At 45.7% G+C, this 17,500-nt stretch overlaps 2 protein-coding genes across 8 annotated transcripts in view; one reads left to right on the top strand and one right to left on the bottom strand.

Moving 5' to 3' along the window:
- Positions 1-13,847, bottom strand: part of UTP18 (UTP18 small subunit processome component) — a 173,647-nt gene extending 159,800 nt beyond the window's left edge. For all 6 annotated transcript variants that reach the window (XM_056550619.1, XM_056550618.1, XM_056550615.1 and 3 more), the window contains exons 1-8: positions 13,670-13,847; positions 9,712-9,951; positions 9,398-9,531; positions 5,676-5,771; positions 4,929-4,999; positions 3,868-3,968; positions 2,458-2,583; positions 873-1,047 (exon numbers count right to left, since the gene is read on the bottom strand). In XM_056550619.1, the coding sequence (XP_056406594.1) occupies positions 873-1,047; positions 2,458-2,583; positions 3,868-3,968; positions 4,929-4,999; positions 5,676-5,771; positions 9,398-9,531; positions 9,712-9,936 (928 nt within the window). In that variant the 5' untranslated portion in view covers positions 9,937-9,951; positions 13,670-13,847. The remainder of the gene's footprint in view (positions 1-872; positions 1,048-2,457; positions 2,584-3,867; positions 3,969-4,928; positions 5,000-5,675; positions 5,772-9,397; positions 9,532-9,711; positions 9,952-13,669) is intronic.
- A 95-nt stretch (positions 13,848-13,942) lies between these two features.
- MBTD1 (mbt domain containing 1) overlaps positions 13,943-17,500 on the top strand; it is a 42,798-nt gene continuing 39,240 nt past the window's right edge. For both annotated transcript variants that reach the window (XM_056550592.1, XM_056550593.1), the window contains exon 1: positions 13,943-14,115. In XM_056550592.1, the coding sequence (XP_056406567.1) occupies positions 14,095-14,115 (21 nt within the window). In that variant the 5' untranslated portion in view covers positions 13,943-14,094. The remainder of the gene's footprint in view (positions 14,116-17,500) is intronic.

Consider the following 17,500-nt stretch of genomic DNA (forward strand, 5'->3'; position numbering starts at 1 on the left):
TCTGCCTGCAGCTGGTGCAAAACTACAACTCCCAGCATGCCCTGAGCGCTTTTGTGCCTCCAGCTGTTGCAAAACTTATGAATGTTATGAATGAATGTATGTCAGTGTTTCCCAACCAGGGTGCCTCCAGCTGTTGCAAAACTACAACTCCCAGTATGCCCTGAGCGCTTTTGTGCCTCCAGCTGTTGCAAAACTTTTGAATGTTATGAATGGATGTATGTCAGTGTTTCCCAACCAAGGTGCCTCCAGCTGTTGCAAAACTACAACTTCCAGCATGCCCTGATCCCTTTTGTGCCTCCAGCTGTTGCAAAACTTTTGAATGTTATGAATGGATGTATGTCAGTGTTTCCTCACCAGGGCGCCTCCAGCTGTTGCAAAACTACAACTTCCAGCATGTCCTGATCCCTTTTGTGCCTCCAGCTGTTGCAAAACACATGAAGGTTATGAATGAATGTATGTCAGTGTTTGAACCAAGGTGCCTCCAGCTGTTGCAAAACTACAACTTCCTGCATGTCCTGATCCCTTTTGTGCCTCCAGCTGTTGCAAAACTTTTGAATGTTATGAATGGATGTATGTCAGTGTTTCCCAACCAGGGCGCCTCCAGCTGTTGCAAAACTACAACTCCCAGCATGCCCGGACAGCCGAAGGCTGTCCGGGCATGCTGGGAGTTGTAGTTTTGCAACAGCTGGAGGCACCCTGGTTGGAAAACCCTGGTCTACAGCCTCCATTACTTGACAAAGATAAATCAGAATTAAACAAACCCAGGGGGGGGGGGGGAGACAATATGCACGGGTGTGTGTAATCTACAGCAATGATAGTGATCCATAAAAATAAAATAAAAACATTTTAACATGGAGGAACGTCCCACCCACTTCGTATCCTGGGAACAGGAATAATGCTTCCGCTCATCATGTCGTACACGTAGAATATCCTATGCCGCACTCCCGTGGCTATCACCTGTTCTCCATCGGCACTGAACCGGGCTTTATAAACAGGAAACTTTTCTAGATAGATGCTCTGGATCTTTGGATTTAATTTGCCATCAACCTAGAAGAAGGAAAGATAGGTGATTGCACATGTGTCTGCCTCCTACTGACACTATCTAAAACTGGTTCCCTAACTTCCAGTGGGCGGGTGTATATACTGCCAGGGAGGAGCCAAAATTTTTTTTTTTTTTTTTTTTTTGCCCCATAGTGTCAGCGCCTCCTAGTGGCAAGAGCATATACCCCATCAGTATAGGTGCCCCCCCAATGAAGAGCGACCGAGAATAATAAAATGTTTTCCTTATGAACTGGCTCCCGGAAGTTGAACAGATTTGTAAATTACTGCAATTAAAAAAGATCTTAATCCTAGCAGTACTTATCAGCTGCAGAAGTTGAGTTGGTTATGTTGAAGAAAATAGGTTAGAAAAGTTATGTTTTGCTTTTTAGTAAGTTTTGCTATGTTACTTTTAATTTATGCACAGGTGACCATAATTAGAATACTATCCAAATTTAAATAGAGGTGTTAAAGGTTACACAGACTTAAAGGGGTACTCCGGTGGAAAACATTTTTTTTTTTTTTTTTTTTAATGAACTGGTGCCAGAAAGTTAAACAGATTTGTAAATTACTTCTATTAAAAAATCTTTACCCTTCCTGTACTTTTTAGCAGCTGTATGCTACAGAGGAAATTCTTTTCTTTTTGAATTTCTTTTTTGTCTTGTCCACAGTGCTCTCTGCTGACACCTCTGTCCGTATCAGGAACTGTCCAGAGCAGCATAGGTTTGCTATGGGGATTTTCTCCTGCTCTGGTCAGTTCCTGATACGGGCATCAGGTGTCAGCAGAGAGCACTGTGGACAAGACAAAAAAAGAAATAAAAAAAGAAAAGAATTTCCTCTGGAGCATAAAGCTGCTAAAAAGTTCTGGAAGAGTAAAGCTTTTTTAATATAAATAATATAAATCTAATAAAAGTAATTTACAAATCTGTTTAACTTTCTGGCACCAGTTGATTTAAAAAAAAAAAAAAAAAAAAAAAAAAGTTTTCCACCGGAGTACCCCTTTAAGTTGTTCCTTTCTATCTGACCACAGTGCTCTCTGTTGACACCTCTTGTTTGTCTCAGGAACTGTCCAGAGCAGGAGAGGTTTGCTATGGGGATTTGCTGCTATTCTGGACAGTTCCTGAGACAGACAGAGGTGTCAACAGAGACTCAACTCAACTTCAGCAGCTGATAAGTACAGGAAGTAATTTACAAATCTATTTAACTTTCTGGAGCCAGTTGATATGGAAAAAATGTTTTTTCATGGAATACCCCTTTAAGTAAACAGAGTAGCCTGACTTATGAGAAATCCCCTGATGAAGTCATGGCTCACATGACAGAAATGTGTCAGGAGTCTAAATTTTCATACATAGAGGTCTTTTAGTTCAGAAAGGCAAACCCCCTGCAATAAAACCTCATAATTAAAAAAATATAACAAACCTGAAATAAGGATATGGAATGGTCAAGACCTGCAGTCATGACAACCTGAGCCGCTGGGTGAAACTGAACGGTGGTGAGCGGACCATTGGAGGGCCTCTCGCTATTGGCGTGCGCACAGCGTTTTATCTGCAAATCACAAGAAACAGAAATAGGTTACAGACCCTTTCACAGCAATTTTTACTATTGCTAATAGGTTTTAAAAAAAAAAAACATTTTGGGATTTTTTTTTTTGCTTACATAGTGCAGCATAGGCTATTAGAGAATAATGAGAAGGTTTGTGTGTATGCCCTGTGCTTACCTCTTTTTGTTAGTGTGGCATGCATGGAATAGACTTTATTGTGGTTTAAAAATCCACATTGATGTGGGTCCTGTAATGAAGCCTACATTTCCCGTGAAACCTCTGTCTGAGGGTGTGATGTTTGATCACTGCACCTGTTCATCTCATCAGACTGCTAGTGCTGGAAATCACCCTGGTAAACTCCTACTCATAAGTGGGTTTTCTGATTCAAAGTGCATTTAAATGCATTTCACAACTGTTTTATAAGGATTTGGGGGGAGACTTATCAAAACCTGTCCAGAGGAAAAGTTGCTGAGTTGCCCATAGCAACCAATCAGACAGGTTTTGATCAATCTCCCCCTTGATGTCTTTAGGCTGTGTTCACATGTTGAATTTTTTGCTGCATTTTTTCATCCTGATCCTGATCCCATAGAGATAGGAGCAGCAGTATAAAGATAGAGCTGGGAAGGGAATCTATATATCCTGATCCCATAGAGATAGCAGCAGTATACAGATAGAGCTGGAGAGGAGGTGTATAACTACTATATATCCTGATCCCATAGAGATAGCAGCAGTATACAGATAGAGCTGGAGAGGAGGTGTATAACTACTATATATACTGATCACAAAGAGATAGCAGCAGCAGTATACAGATAGAGCTGGAGGGGAAGGGTATAACTACTATATATACTGATCACAAAGAGATAGCAGCAGCAGTATACAGATAGAGCTGGAGGGGAGGTGAATAACTACCATATATCCTGATCCCATAGAGATAGCAGCAGTATACAGATAGAGCTGGAGGGGAGGTGTATAACTACTATATATCCTGATCCCATAGAGATAGCAGCAGTATACAGATAGAGCTGGAGAGGAGGTGTATAACTACTATATATACTGATCACAAAGAGATAGCAGCAGCAGTATACAGATAGAGCTGGAGGGGAGGTGAATAACTACCATATATCCTGATCCCATAGAGATAGCAGCAGTATACAGATAGAGCTGGAGGGGAGGTGTATAACTACTATATATCCTGATCCCATAGAGATAGCAGCAGTATACAGATAGAGCTGGAGAGGAGGTGTATAAAAATTTGCCACATAATAAAGCAAAAGCCGGAACCTTCTTACCTCTAAAATGCCCTTCGGTAGATAAGTGGATTTTGCGAGCAAATCTCCAGTTTTACTTAACAAGTTGTCTTCATCGTCTTCATCATCGTCATCATCATCATCTTCGAAATAAGTTTTTATTTCATGTTAAATGAATAAAGTGCAAAAGATGCGGTATCAGGAAAACAAAAGCCATTTTTATTTATTATATTTTATTTATTTAAAATTGTATTTTATTTATTATATTTTACTTATTTACTATGTGCTCACCTGCTTTAGAGAGTTTATTATTTGTTATTTATTTATAATGTTATTTATATTTTACTTATTTACTATGTACTCACCCGCTTTAGAGAGTTTATTATTTGTTATTTATTTATAATGTTATTTATATTTTACTTATTTACTATGTACTCACCCGCTTTAGAGAGTTTATTTGTTATTTATTTATAATGTTATTTATTATATTTTACTTATTTACTATGTGCTCACCTGCTTTAGAGAGTTTATTATTTGTTATTGTTATTTATTATATTTTACTTATTTACTATGTGCTCACCTGCTTTAGAGAGTTTATTATTTGTTATTTATTTATAATTTTATTTATTATATTTTACTTATTTACTATGTGCTCACCTGCTTTAGAGAGTTTATTATTTGTTATTTATTTATAATTTTATTTATTATATTTTACTTATTTACTATGTGCTCACCTGCTTTAGAGAGTTTATTATTTGTTATTTATTTATAATTTTATTTATTATATTTTACTTATTTACTATGTGCTCACCCGCTTTAGAGAGTTTATTATTGGTTATTTATTTATAATTTTATTATATTTTACTTATTTACTATGTGCTCACCTGCTTTAGAGAGTTTATTATTTGTTATTTATTTATCATTTTATTATATTTTACTTATTTACTATGTACTCACCTGCTTTAGAGAGTTTATTATTTGTTATTTATTTATAATTTTATTATATTTTACTTATTTACTATGTGCTCACCCGCTTTAGAGAGTTTATTATTTGTTATTTATTTATAATTTTATTATATTTTACTTATTTACTATGTGCTCACCCGCTTTAGAGAGTCTTCTTTTCGGATCTCTGGAAGCCCAGGATGGAACCCCACCCATTGCTTTCTGGAATCTTGAAGAAGAAAGATAAAAAAAATTAGGAAACAGAGTAAACTTTGATATACTAAACTATGGTATGAATTTATGGTATGGTATGAGTGCTTCATTAAAGGGGTACTCCGGTGGAAAACTTTTTTAAAAATCAACTGGTGCCAGAAAATTAAAACAGATTTGCAAATTACTTCTATTTAAAAATCTTAATCTTTCCAGTACTTATCAGCTGCTTATCAGAAAGTTATTTTCTTTTTGAATTTCCTTTCTGTCTGACCATAGTGCTCTCTGCTGACTCCTCTGTCCATGTCAGGAACTGTCCAGAGCTGGAGCAAATCCCCATAGCAAACCTCTCCTGCACCAGACAGTTCCTAAAATGGACAGAGGTGTCAGCATAGAACACTGTGGACAGACAGAAAAGAAATTCAAAAAGAAAGCAACTTCCTCTGTATTATACAGCAGCTGATAAGTACTGGAAGGATTAAGATTTTCAAATAGAAGTCATTTACAAATCTGTTTAATTTTCTGGCACCAGCTGATTTTAAAAAAGTGGAGTACCCCTTTAAGTGGGACTTTGTTGACTTGTAGGATCACAGGAGGGAAGTCATGTACCAGGGCCATGCCTACGTGAATACAGCCCACTGCCCATAATCCTCTACACACGAGCTGCAGGCCCCACGGCGGGGTTCACCACCTACTCTTGCTGTAATCTGATCTGAAGTTTCTCCTTGCTTAGCGTCTTCTCAGCTTTACTTTTCATCATGTCTTTCCTATAGCGATGGGTCATTTCAATACTGCAAAAGACAAAGATGGATGGTTACGGCCAAAGTCAGACACACACGGACTTATTTACATATACAAAGATTATATAATATATAATCTCTTTATGTATATACATAGTTACATAGTTAGTACGGTCGAAAAAAGACATATGTCCATCAAGTCCAACCAGGGAATTGAAGAGTAGGGGTGTGATGGGATATTGGGGAAGGGATGGGATTTTATATTTCTTCATAAGCATTAATGTTATTTTGTTCCAGGAATGTATCTACCGTAATCCTGTTTTAAAGCTGTTAATTGTTCCTGCTGTGACCAGTTCCTGAGGTAGACTGTTCCATAAATTCACAGTCCTCACGGTAAAGAAGGCGTGTTGCCCCTTAAGACTAAACTTTTTCTTCTCCAGACGGAGGGAGTGCCCCCTCGTCCTTTGGGGGGGGGTTAACCTGGAACAGTTTTTCTCCATATTTTTTGTATGGGCCATTTATATACTTACCGTATTTATCGGGGTATACCACGCACCGGCCTATAACACGCACCCTCATTTTACCAAGGATATTTGGGTAAAAAAAGTTTTTTACCCAAATATCCATGGTAAAATGAGGGTGCGTGTGTGCGCGTGTATACCCTGATACATCCCCAGGAAAGGCAGGGGGAGAGAGGCCGTCGCTGCCCGCTTCTCTCCCCCTGCCTTTCCTGGGGTCTAGAGCCCTGCTGCCGGCCCTTCTCTCCCCCTGGCTATCGGCGCCGCTGCCCGTTCTGTCCCCCTGACTATCAGTGCCGGCGCCCCATTACCGGTGCCGATAGCCAGGGGGAGAGAAGCGGCGCCGACAGCCAGGGGGAGAGAAGGGGCAGCGGCACCCATTGCCGGCGCCGCTGCCCCGTTGCCTCCCCCCATCCCCGGTGGCATAATTACCTGGGTCGGGTCCGCGCTGCTCCAGGCCTCCGGCGTGCGTCCCCTGCGTCGTTGCTATGCACGGCGCACTGACGTCATGCGCCGCGCAGCGCATAGCAACGACGAAGGGGACGCACGCCGGAGGCCTGCAGCAGCGCGGACCCGGCCCAGGTAATTATGCCACCGGGGATGGGGGGAGGCAACGGGGCAGCGGCGCCGGCAATGGGCGCCGGTACCGATAGTCAGGGGGACAGAATGGGCAGCGGCGCCGATAGCCAGGGGGTGAGAAGGGCCGGCAGCAGGGCTCTAGACCCCAGGAAAGGCAGGGGGAGAGAAGCGGGCAGCGACGGTCTCTCTCCCCCTGCCTTTCCTGGGGCGGTACCGGCGTATAACACGCACATAGACTTTAGGCTAAAAATTTTAGCCTAAAAAGTGCGTGTTATACGCCGATAAATACGGTATATACGTTTATCATATCCCCCCTTAAACATACCTTTATGTGCCTATATATATATATATCTGAATCAGTCATCGAATTGTTTATTTTGTTCGCTGTGATAACACAACTTTAAGGGGTACTCAGGTGGAAAACTTTTTTCTTTTTTAATCAACTGGTGGCAGAAAGTTAAACAGATTCGTAAATTACTTCTATTAAAAAATCTTAATCCTTCCAGTACTTATTAGCTGCTGAATACTACAGAGGAAATTATTTTCTTTTTGGTACACAGAGCTCTCTGCTGACATCACGAGCACAGTGCTCTCTGCAGACATCTCTGTCCATTTTAGGAACTGTCCAGAGCAGCATATGTTTGCTATGGGGAATTTCTCCTACTCTGGACAGTTCCTAAAATGGACAGAGATGTCAGCAGAGAGCACTGTGCTCATGATGTCAGCAGAGAGCTCTGTGTTCCAAAAAGAAAACCATTTCCTATGTAGTATTCAGCAGCTAATAAGTACTGGAAGGATTAAGGATTTTTAATAGAAGTAATTTACAAATCTGTTTAACTTTCTGGCACCAGTTGATTTAAAAAATAAAATAAAATAAGTTTTCCACCGGAGTACCCCTTTAAATTATTAGGAGTTGTGATAAAAAAAACTCTGCTATATGTGTCACACTTCTAGGGAAAAAAACTGATTATCAAGGGAGGAAACTGTGTCATAGCGGGTCGAGCCCGGCCTCTAACAACGGCCAGGCTAATAGTGCGCAGCACAGATTGCGGTGCCGCGCGGTATTAACCCTTTAGACGCGGCGTTCAAAGTTGATTGCCTTGTCTAAAGTGAAACTAAACTACTTCCGGCTAGCTCAGAGGGCTGTTCGGAATTGCTGCGGTGAAAAGGTCTCTTACCAGGAGGGTCCTTACCTGCCTTCTGGTGTCCGATCGCCGAATGACTGCTCAGTGCCTGAGATCCAGGCATGAGCAGTCAAGCGGCAGAATCATCGATCAATGGTTTCCTATGAGAAACCATTGATCAATGTAAAAGATCAGTGTGTGCAGTGTTATAGGTCCCTATGGGATAACAATGATCAGTGTAAAAGATCAGTGTGTGCAGTGTTATAGTCTCCTATGGGAGAACAATGATCAAAGTAAAAGATCAGTGTGTGCAGTGTTATAGGTCCCTATGTAATAACAATGATCAATGTAAAAGATCTGTGTGTGCAGTGTTATAGCCCCCTATGGGATAACAATGAGCAATGTAAAAGATCAGTGTGTGCAGTGTTATAGTCCCCTATGGGATTACAATGATCAGTGTAAAAGATCAATGTTTGCAGTGTTATAGCCCCCTATGGGATAACAATGATCAATGTAAGAAATCAGTGTGTGCAGTGTTATAGCCCCCTTATGGGATAACAATGATCAATGTAAAAGATCAGTGTGTGCAGTGTTATAGCCCCCCTATGGGATAAAAATGATCAATGTAAAAGATCAGTATGTGCAATGTTATAGGTCCCTATGGGATAACAATGATCAGCGTAAAAGATCAGTATGTGCAATGTTATAGGTCCCTATGGGATAACAATGATCAGTGTAAAAGATCAGTATAGATCATGAAAAAATGAATATAAAGCGATTAAAAAGTCCGATCAATGCAAAAATGGTAACGCTAAAAACTTCAGAACATAGCACAAAAAATGAGCCCTCATACCGCCCCATACGCGCAAAAATAAAAGAGTTATAGGGGTCAGAAGATGACATTTTTAAACGTATACATTTTCCTGCATGTAGTTATGATTTTTTCCAGAAGTGCGACAAAATCAAACCTATATAAGTAGGGGATCATTTTAACCGTATGGACCTACAGAATAAAGATCAGGTGTCAATTTTACCGAAAAATGCACTGCGTAGAAACGGAAGCCCCCAAAAGTTACAAAATGGTGTTTTTCTTCAATTTTGTCGCACAATGATTTTTTTTTTTTCGTTTCGCTGTAGATTTTTGGGGTAAAATGACTGACGTCATTACAAAGTAGAATTGGTGGCGCCAAAAATAAGCCATAATATGGATCTATGGGTGCTAAATTGAAAGGGTTATGATTTTTTAAAGGTAAGGAGGAAAAAAAGAAAGTGCAGAAAGTCCTTAAGGGGGTTAAGTGATGATAGGCAGGATTGGTAGTGGGGTCTTTCATTCCCTTTCTGGCTAATGGGAGTTACAAAATTGCGTATCTTCCCCATATTGACAGCTTTCGGCTTCCCGACCACCTCCAGTGGGTGCAAACACAAAAATACATAACAATAGAGACATATAAATCACCTTTCATCCATCTCATCATCTTCATCCACCCAGGCCGGCTTCTTGCTGGGAACGGCGGCTTCCTTCTCGCCATCATCATCATCATCATCATCATCATCGCTGTCTAGAAGATCGGCGCTGGGGTCAACTCTGATCTGCAAGACATAAAACACACACAGCACTGCTACACCAACAGAAAGACTGTGACAGTGTTTCCTGACCAGTGTGCCTCCAGCTGTTGCAAAAAACTACAACTCCCAGCATGCCCGGACAGCCAACGGCTGTCCGGGCATGCTGGGAGTTGTAGTTTTGCAAAACTCCAGAACTGAGGCTACCTTTGTGTCACTGAGAAGCCTGTCCACAAATTCATCCTCGCCGCCGAAGACCAAGATCTCATGAAGTTTCTCCTCCTCCTTCAACGTTGCGGAGAGCTTCTTTAAGTTTCTGACTCTCAGCTCCTCTTCTCGCTTTTTGGCATCCTGCTGCCTTGAATGACTCTGCTGCTCACTAGTGCGCGACGGGCCGGGGCCCCCGGGGCTCTTACGTTTTGCCGGCAGCATTTCCGATTCTGACCGCTACAATAAAAGACATTAAAAAATGTATTAAAAAAATAGACATAAAAAAGTAACACTAAAAGCAAAGGTTCACCACCGAACGCCATTAAAAATACACTGCTCAAAATATAAAGGGACACTCAAACAACACAATGTAACTCCAAGTCACCGACACTTGTGTGAAATCTCACTGTCCACTCAGGAAGAACACTGATTGACAATCAATTTCACATGGAACAGACAACACGTGGAAATTATAGGCAATTAACAAGACACCCCCCAATAAAGGAGTGGTTCTGCAAGTGGTGACCACAGACCACTTCACAGTTCCTATGCTTCCTGGCTGATGTTTTGGTCACTTTTGAATGCTGGCGGTGCTTTCACTCTAGTGGTAGCATGAGGCGAAGCCTACAACCCACACAAGTGGCTCAGGTAGTGCAGCTCATCCAGGATGGCACATCAATGCGAGCTGTGGCAAGAAGGTTTGCTGCGTCTGACAGTGTAGTGTCCAGAGCATGGAGGCGCTACCAGGAGACAGGCCAGTACATCAGGAGACGTGGAGGAGGCCGTAGGATGGCAACAACCCAGCAGCAGGACCGCTACCTCCGCCTATGGGCAAGGAGGAGCACTGCCAGAGCCCTGCAAAATGACCTCCAGCAGGCCACAAATGTGCATGTGTCCACTCAAACAGTCAGAAACAGACTCCATGAGGATGGTATGAGGGCCCGACGTCCACAGGTGGGGGTTGTGCTTACAGCTCAACACTGTGCAGGACGTTTGGCATTTGCCAGAGAACAACAAGATTGGCAAATTCACCACTGGTGCCCTGTGCTCTTCAAAGATGAAAGCAGGTTCACACTGAGCACATGTGACAGAGTCTGGAGACGCCGTGGAGAATGTTCTGCTGCCTGCAACATCCTCCAGCATGACCGGTTTGGCGGTGGGTCAGTAATGGTGTGGGGTGGCATTTCTTTGGGGGGCCCGCACAGCCCTCCATGTGCTTGCCAGAGGTAGCCTGACTGCCATTAGGTACCGAGATGAGATCCTCAGACCCCTTGTGAGACCATATGCTGGTGCGGTTGGCCCTGGGTTCCTCCTAATACAAGACAATGCTAGACCTCATGTGGCTGGAGTGTGTCAGCAGTTCCTACAAGAGGAAGGCATTGATGCTATGGACTGGCCGCCCGTTCCCCTAAATCCAATTGAGCACATCTGGGACGTCTCGCTCCATCCACCACAGACTGTCCAGGAGTTGGCGGATGCTTTAGTCCAGGTCTGGGAGGACATCCCTCAGGAGACCATCCTCCACCTCATCAGGATCATGCCCAGGCGTTGTAGGGAGGTCATACGGGCACGTGGAGGCCACACACACTACTGAGCCTCATTGTGACTTGTATTAAGGACATTACATAAAGTTGGATCAGCCTGTAGTGGGGTTTTCCACTGTGATTTTGAGTGTGACCCCATATCCAGACCTCCATGGGTTAATACATTTCATTTCCATTGATAATATTTGTGTGATTTTGTTGTCAGTGATAGAGATGAGCGAACTTACAGTAAATTCAATTCGTCACAAACTTCTCGGCTCGGCAGTTGATGACTTTATCCTGCATAAATTAGTTCAGCTTTCAGGTGCTCCGGTGGGCTGGAAAAGGTGGATACAGTCCTAGGAGACTCTTTCCTAGGACTGTATCCACCTTTTCCAGCCCACCGGAGCACCTGAAAGCTGAACTAATTTAGGCAGGATAAGTCATCAACTGCCGAGCCGAGAAGTTTGTGACGAATCAAATTTACTGTAAGTTCGCTCATCTCTAGTCAGTGCATTCAACTATGTAAAGAGGAAAGTATTTCATACGATTAGTTCATTCAGATCTAGGACGTGTTATCTCAGTGTTCACTTTAGTTTTTTGAGCAGTGTATATGCTATTCACTTTCTATGGAAAGTCTGGAACAGGTCCATTTTCATATCTCATCCAGGAAAAGCTGGGTCAGATATGGGAAATCCAGAAACAGTATATAGATGTACAAGCGCTACCTAGGACTAAAAGAGGTGAAATAGCTGCCAATTAGCTGTACAGTGACCACCCCTCCCCCCGACCTACAATGGCCCCGACATACGATCATTTCAACATACGATGGCCTCTCAGAGGCAGCATCAACATACGATGCTTTTGTATGTCGGGGCCATCGCATAAACGGCTATCGGGCAGCGCAGACTGCTTCAGCTGCCACCGGATAGCTGTATACGGGGCTCCGGCGCGTGCTCTTTAGTATCTCCTGCATCGTTGGCGCTCTCCATCGTCGTCATCCAATAGGAGCGGTGTGCGTAGCGACGTGATGGCGGCAACGGAGAGAGAAGATGCCGAGGAAGCAGAGGCCTTGCCGGAGCATCTGGGGACACCCCGGGGACACGGCGACAGCGATGGAAGGCGACATCCAGGGCAGCGATGATGAGCAGTGACTGTCCGGAGCGGCGGGGACAGGTGAGTACAACTTCCTATACCAGTGGTCTTCAACCTGTGGACCTCCAGATGTTGCAAAACTACAACACCCAGCATGCCCGGACATCCAACGGCTGTCCGGGCATGCTGGGAGTTGTAGTTTTGCAAAACTCCAGAACTGGGTGTTGTAGTTTTGCAACATCTGGAGGTCGCAGGTTGAAGACCACTGGTATAGGAAGTTGTACTCACCTGTCCCCGCCTATACTTTACATTGCACGGATCCCTCAACATACGATGGTTTCAACAAACGATGGTCCATTTGGAACGGATTACCATCGTATGTTGGGGGACCACTGTATATGGTTCCCTGTATACCATATACTAAGGGATGTAAAAAACTTAGGGGACACTAATGACTGTGACACAGGGAGAGATGAGGGGACAGTAATGACTGTGACACAGGGAGAGATGAGGGGACAGTAATGACTGTGACACAGGGAGAGATGAGGGGACACTAATGACTGACACAGGGGGAGATGAGGGGACACTAATGACTGTGACACAGGGAGAGATGAGGGGATACTAATGACTGTGACACAGGGAGAGATGAGGGGACAGTAATGACTGTGAGACAGGGAGAGATGAGGGGACAGTAATGACTGTGACACAGGGGGATATAAGGGGACAGTAATGACTGTGACACTGGGAGAGATGAGGAGACACTAATGACTGTGACACAGGGAGAGATGAGGGGACACTAATGACTGTGACACAGGGGGATATAAGGGGACAGTAATGACTGTGACACAGGGAGAGATGAGGGGACAGTAATGACTGTGAGACACGGAGAGATGAGGGGACAGTAATGACTGTGACACAGGGGGATATAAGGGGACAGTAATGACTGTGACACTGGGAGAGATGAGGAGACACTAATGACTGTGACACAGGGAGAGATGAGGGGACACTAATGACTGTGACACAGGGGGATATAAGGGGACAGTAATGACTGTGACACTGGGAGAGATGAGGGGACAGTAATTACTGTGACAACACATAACGTCCCATTGCATAGTGATGTCATTATGTGACGCTGTTTCAAAACTACAACCAGTACCAGGCCCGACAATGCCACAACAAGTAGTATGAAGCAATGGCCATACAAGCAGGGCTGTGTTCACATGTATGCGGTACTGCTAATATAACGCCGCGTGTGAACACAACCAATCCCTGACTATCCCGAGTAGAGCAGCACATGTCCTGTATATCAACCATCACACACAGCTACAGACACTCACCTCCTAAAAGCACGTGGAGCTTCCTGTGACCTCTGAACCCATCCAAAGCGGAACCCCGCCCCTAGCGACCTGGACGCTGCGACCCCGCCTCCCCCTGCAGCCCCGACCGCCCGGCCCCCACTCCAGCCTCTCACCCGGCCCCAGCACTGAGGCAACGCAAGCCGTAAACCCCTCTGGGTGTCAGAGCCCCGCAAGCCCCGCCCACATCCGGAACGCACGGCCAGCCTTCCGCCGGAAGTGGGAGTGTCTTCAGTAAGTAACGACCTATGACAAGCAGCGGTGCGCGCAGGCGCAGTGGGGGCGTGCTGCTGGTTTTGTTGATGTTGTGGTGGAGTTCATTGTTTTTGGGCTGAGCTGGGATCACGTTTATCTGTCCGGTTTCCGCGGCGCTGGGGACTTATACACGGGACCTCCATGAGGGGCTGATGGAAAAGGCTAAGGAGCTGGTGAGTGGTGCGGGGCTCCGGGGGGCTCCGGCTTGGTCCCCCCCCCCCCCTTTGTTGTCATTCCTGTGCTGCAGTGAGGCCTGAATGGAGATGGACCCCCAGTGTATGGCCACCGGGGGGCTGTCACCTGTAGGGCAGCGATACCTCAGACAATGGCGGTAATGTATGCAGATGTGGACAGTACAGAACCTGCTGTATACAGAGCACTGCCTCCTGTCTGCTGTATACAGAGCACTGCCTCCTGTCTGCTGTATACAGAGCACTGCCTCCTGTCTGCTGTATACAGAGCACTGCCTCCTGTCTGGTGTATACAGTGCACTGCCTCCTGTCTGCTGTATACAGTGCACTGCCTCCTGTCTGCTGTATACAGAGCACTGCCTCCTGTCTGCTGTGTACAGAGCGCTGCCTCCTGTCTGCTGTGTACAGAGCGCTGCCTCCTGTCTGGTGTATACAGAGCGCTGGCTGCTGTCTGGTGTATACAGTGCACTGCCTCCTGTCTGCTGTATACAGAGCACTGCCTCCTGTCTGGTGTATACAGTGCACTGCCTCCTGTCTGCTGTATACAGTGCACTGCCTCCTGTCTGCTGTATACAGAGCACTGCCTCCTGTCTGCTGTATACAGAGCACTGCCTCCTGTCTGGTGTATACAGAGCACTGCCTCCTGTCTGGTGTATACAGTGCACTGCCTCCTGTCTGGTGTATACAGTGCACTGCCTCCTGTCTGCTGTATACAGAGCACTGCCTCCTGTCTGGTGTATACAGTGCACTGCCTCCTGTCTGGTGTATACAGTGCACTGCCTCCTGTCTGCTGTATACAGTGCACTGCCTCCTGTCTGGTGTATACAGAGCGCTGCCTCCTGTCTGCTGTATACAGAGCACTGCCTCCTGTCTGCAGTATACAGTGCACTGCCTCCTGTCTGCTGTATACAGAGCACTGCCTCCTGTCTGCTGTATACAGAGCACTGCCTCCTGTCTGCTGTATACAGTGCACTGCCTCCTGTCTGCTGTATACAGTGCACTGCCTCCTGTCTGGTGTATACAGTGCACTGCCTCCTGTCTGGTGTATACAGTGCACTGCCTCCTGTCTGCTGTATACAGTGCACTGCCTCCTGTCTGCTGTATACAGAGCACTGCCTCCTGTCTGGTGTATACAGAGCGCTGCCTCCTGTCTGCTGTATACAGAGCACTGCCTCCTGTCTGGTGTGTACAGTGCGCTGCCTCCTGTCTGGTGTATACAGTGCACTGCCTCCTGTCTGGTGTATACAGTGCACTGCCTCCTGTCTGGTGTATACAGTGCACTGCCTCCTGTCTGGTGTATACAGTGCACTGCCTCCTGTCTGGTGTGTACAGTGCACTGCCTCCTGTCTGCTGTGTACAGTGCGCGGCCTCCTGTCTGCTGTGTACAGAGCGCTGCCTCCTGTCTGGTGTATACAGTGCACTGCCTCCTGTCTGGTGTATACAGTGCGCGGCCTGGTGTATACAGTGCGCTGCCCCCTGTCTGCTGTATACAGTGCGCTGCCTCCTGTCTGGTGTATACAGTGCGCTGCCTCCTGTCTGGTGTGTACAGTGCGCGGCCTCCTGTCTGCTGTGTACAGAGCGCTGCCTCCTGTCTGCTGTGTACAGAGCGCTGCCTCCTGTCTGCTGTGTACAGAGCGCTGCCTCCTGTCTGGTGTATACAGAGCGCTGGCTGCTGTCTGGTGTATACAGTGCACTGCCTCCTGTCTGCTGTATACAGTGCACTGCCTCCTGTCTGGTGTATACAGTGCACTGCCTCCTGTCTGCTGTATACAGTGCACTGCCTCCTGTCTGCTGTGTACAGAGCGCTGCCTCCTGTCTGCTGTGTACAGAGCGCTGCCTCCTGTCTGGTGTATACAGAGCGCTGGCTGCTGTCTGGTGTATACAGTGCACTGCCTCCTGTCTGGTGTATACAGTGCACTACCTCCTGTCTGGTGTATACAGTGCGCGGCCTGGTGTATACAGTGCGCTGCCTCCTGTCTGGTGTATACACTGCGCTGCCTCCTGTCTGGTGTATACAGTGCGCTGCCTCCTGTCTGGTGTATACAGTGCGCTGCCTCCTGTCTGGTGTATACAGTGCGCTGCCTCCTGTCTGGTGTATACAGTGCGCTGCCCCCTGTCTGCTGTATACAGTGCGCTGCCCCCTGTCTGCTGTATACAGTGCGCTGCCTCCTGTCTGGTGTATACAGTGCGCTGCCTCCTGTCTGGTGTATACAGAGCGCTGCCTCCTGTCTGGTGTATACAGTGCGCTGCCTCCTGTCTGGTGTATACAGTGCGCTGCCTCCTGTCTGGTGTATACAGTGCGCTGCCTCCTGTCTGCTGTATACAGAGCACTGCCTCCTGTCTGCTGTATACAGAGCACTGCCTCCTGTCTGGTTTATACAGAGCACTGCCTCCTGTCTGGTTTATACAGTGCACTGCCTCCTGTCTGGTGTATACAGTGCACTGCCTCCTGTCTGGTGTATACAGTGCACTGCCTCCTGTCTGGTGTATACAGTGCACTGCCTCCTGTCTGGTGTATACAGTGCACTGCCTCCTGTCTGGTGTATACAGTGCACTGCCTCCTGTCTGGTGTATACAGTGCGCTGCCTCCTGTCTGGTGTATACAGTGCGCTGCCTCCTGTCTGGTGTATACAGTGCGCTGCCCCCTGTCTGCTGTATACAGTGCGCTGCCCCCTGTCTGCTGTATACAGTGCGCTGCCCCCTGTCTGCTGTATACAGTGCGCTGCCTGTATTATACTCCAGACCTGCACTCACTATTCTGCTGGTGGAGTGATATCCAGTAGATTGTAATCGCTACAGGTTGTAACTTTGTGTCAAACAACTATTGTTTATGTAACGTTACTCAATAACCATCTAGAAATTGTGCATTTCTGTACAAAGGTTGAAGGTGTCATAAAGTTGCATAGCAGCGTTCCCCAAACAGCATTCCTCCAGCTGTTGAAAAGCTAAAACTCTTTGGCTGTCCGGGCATGCTGAGAGTTGTAGTTTTGCAACAGCTGGAGGCCCACTGGTTGGGAAACCTTGTTGTATAGTGTCAAATGTAAATCTTGAATGTTTAAAAAAAGTTCAGACACCATACGGGATTCTGTCTATATTGTAGAGGTTCTTGTGCTTACCTGTTTTAGCTGATGTGGCAGGCATGAGTTTGCAGACATACTGGTTTTCAATTTCATAACTGAAATGACTTCCCTGTGCCGTCTACGTTTTCCATGAATGCTCTTGCTGAGAGTGTGGCATTTGATCCCTGCACCTGGGGTCAGGTCAGTCCTCACTTTGAAAAAGAAAACACATCAAGACTGACATATTGACATGAGGCCAAAGTGATGCGACCTATTATTCTAATTGAAGTGTATTCTGAAGATTTAAA

The sequence above is a fragment of the Hyla sarda genome, chromosome 13 (assembly GCF_029499605.1).
Source record: "Hyla sarda isolate aHylSar1 chromosome 13, aHylSar1.hap1, whole genome shotgun sequence".
Taxonomy (NCBI): domain Eukaryota; kingdom Metazoa; phylum Chordata; class Amphibia; order Anura; family Hylidae; genus Hyla; species Hyla sarda.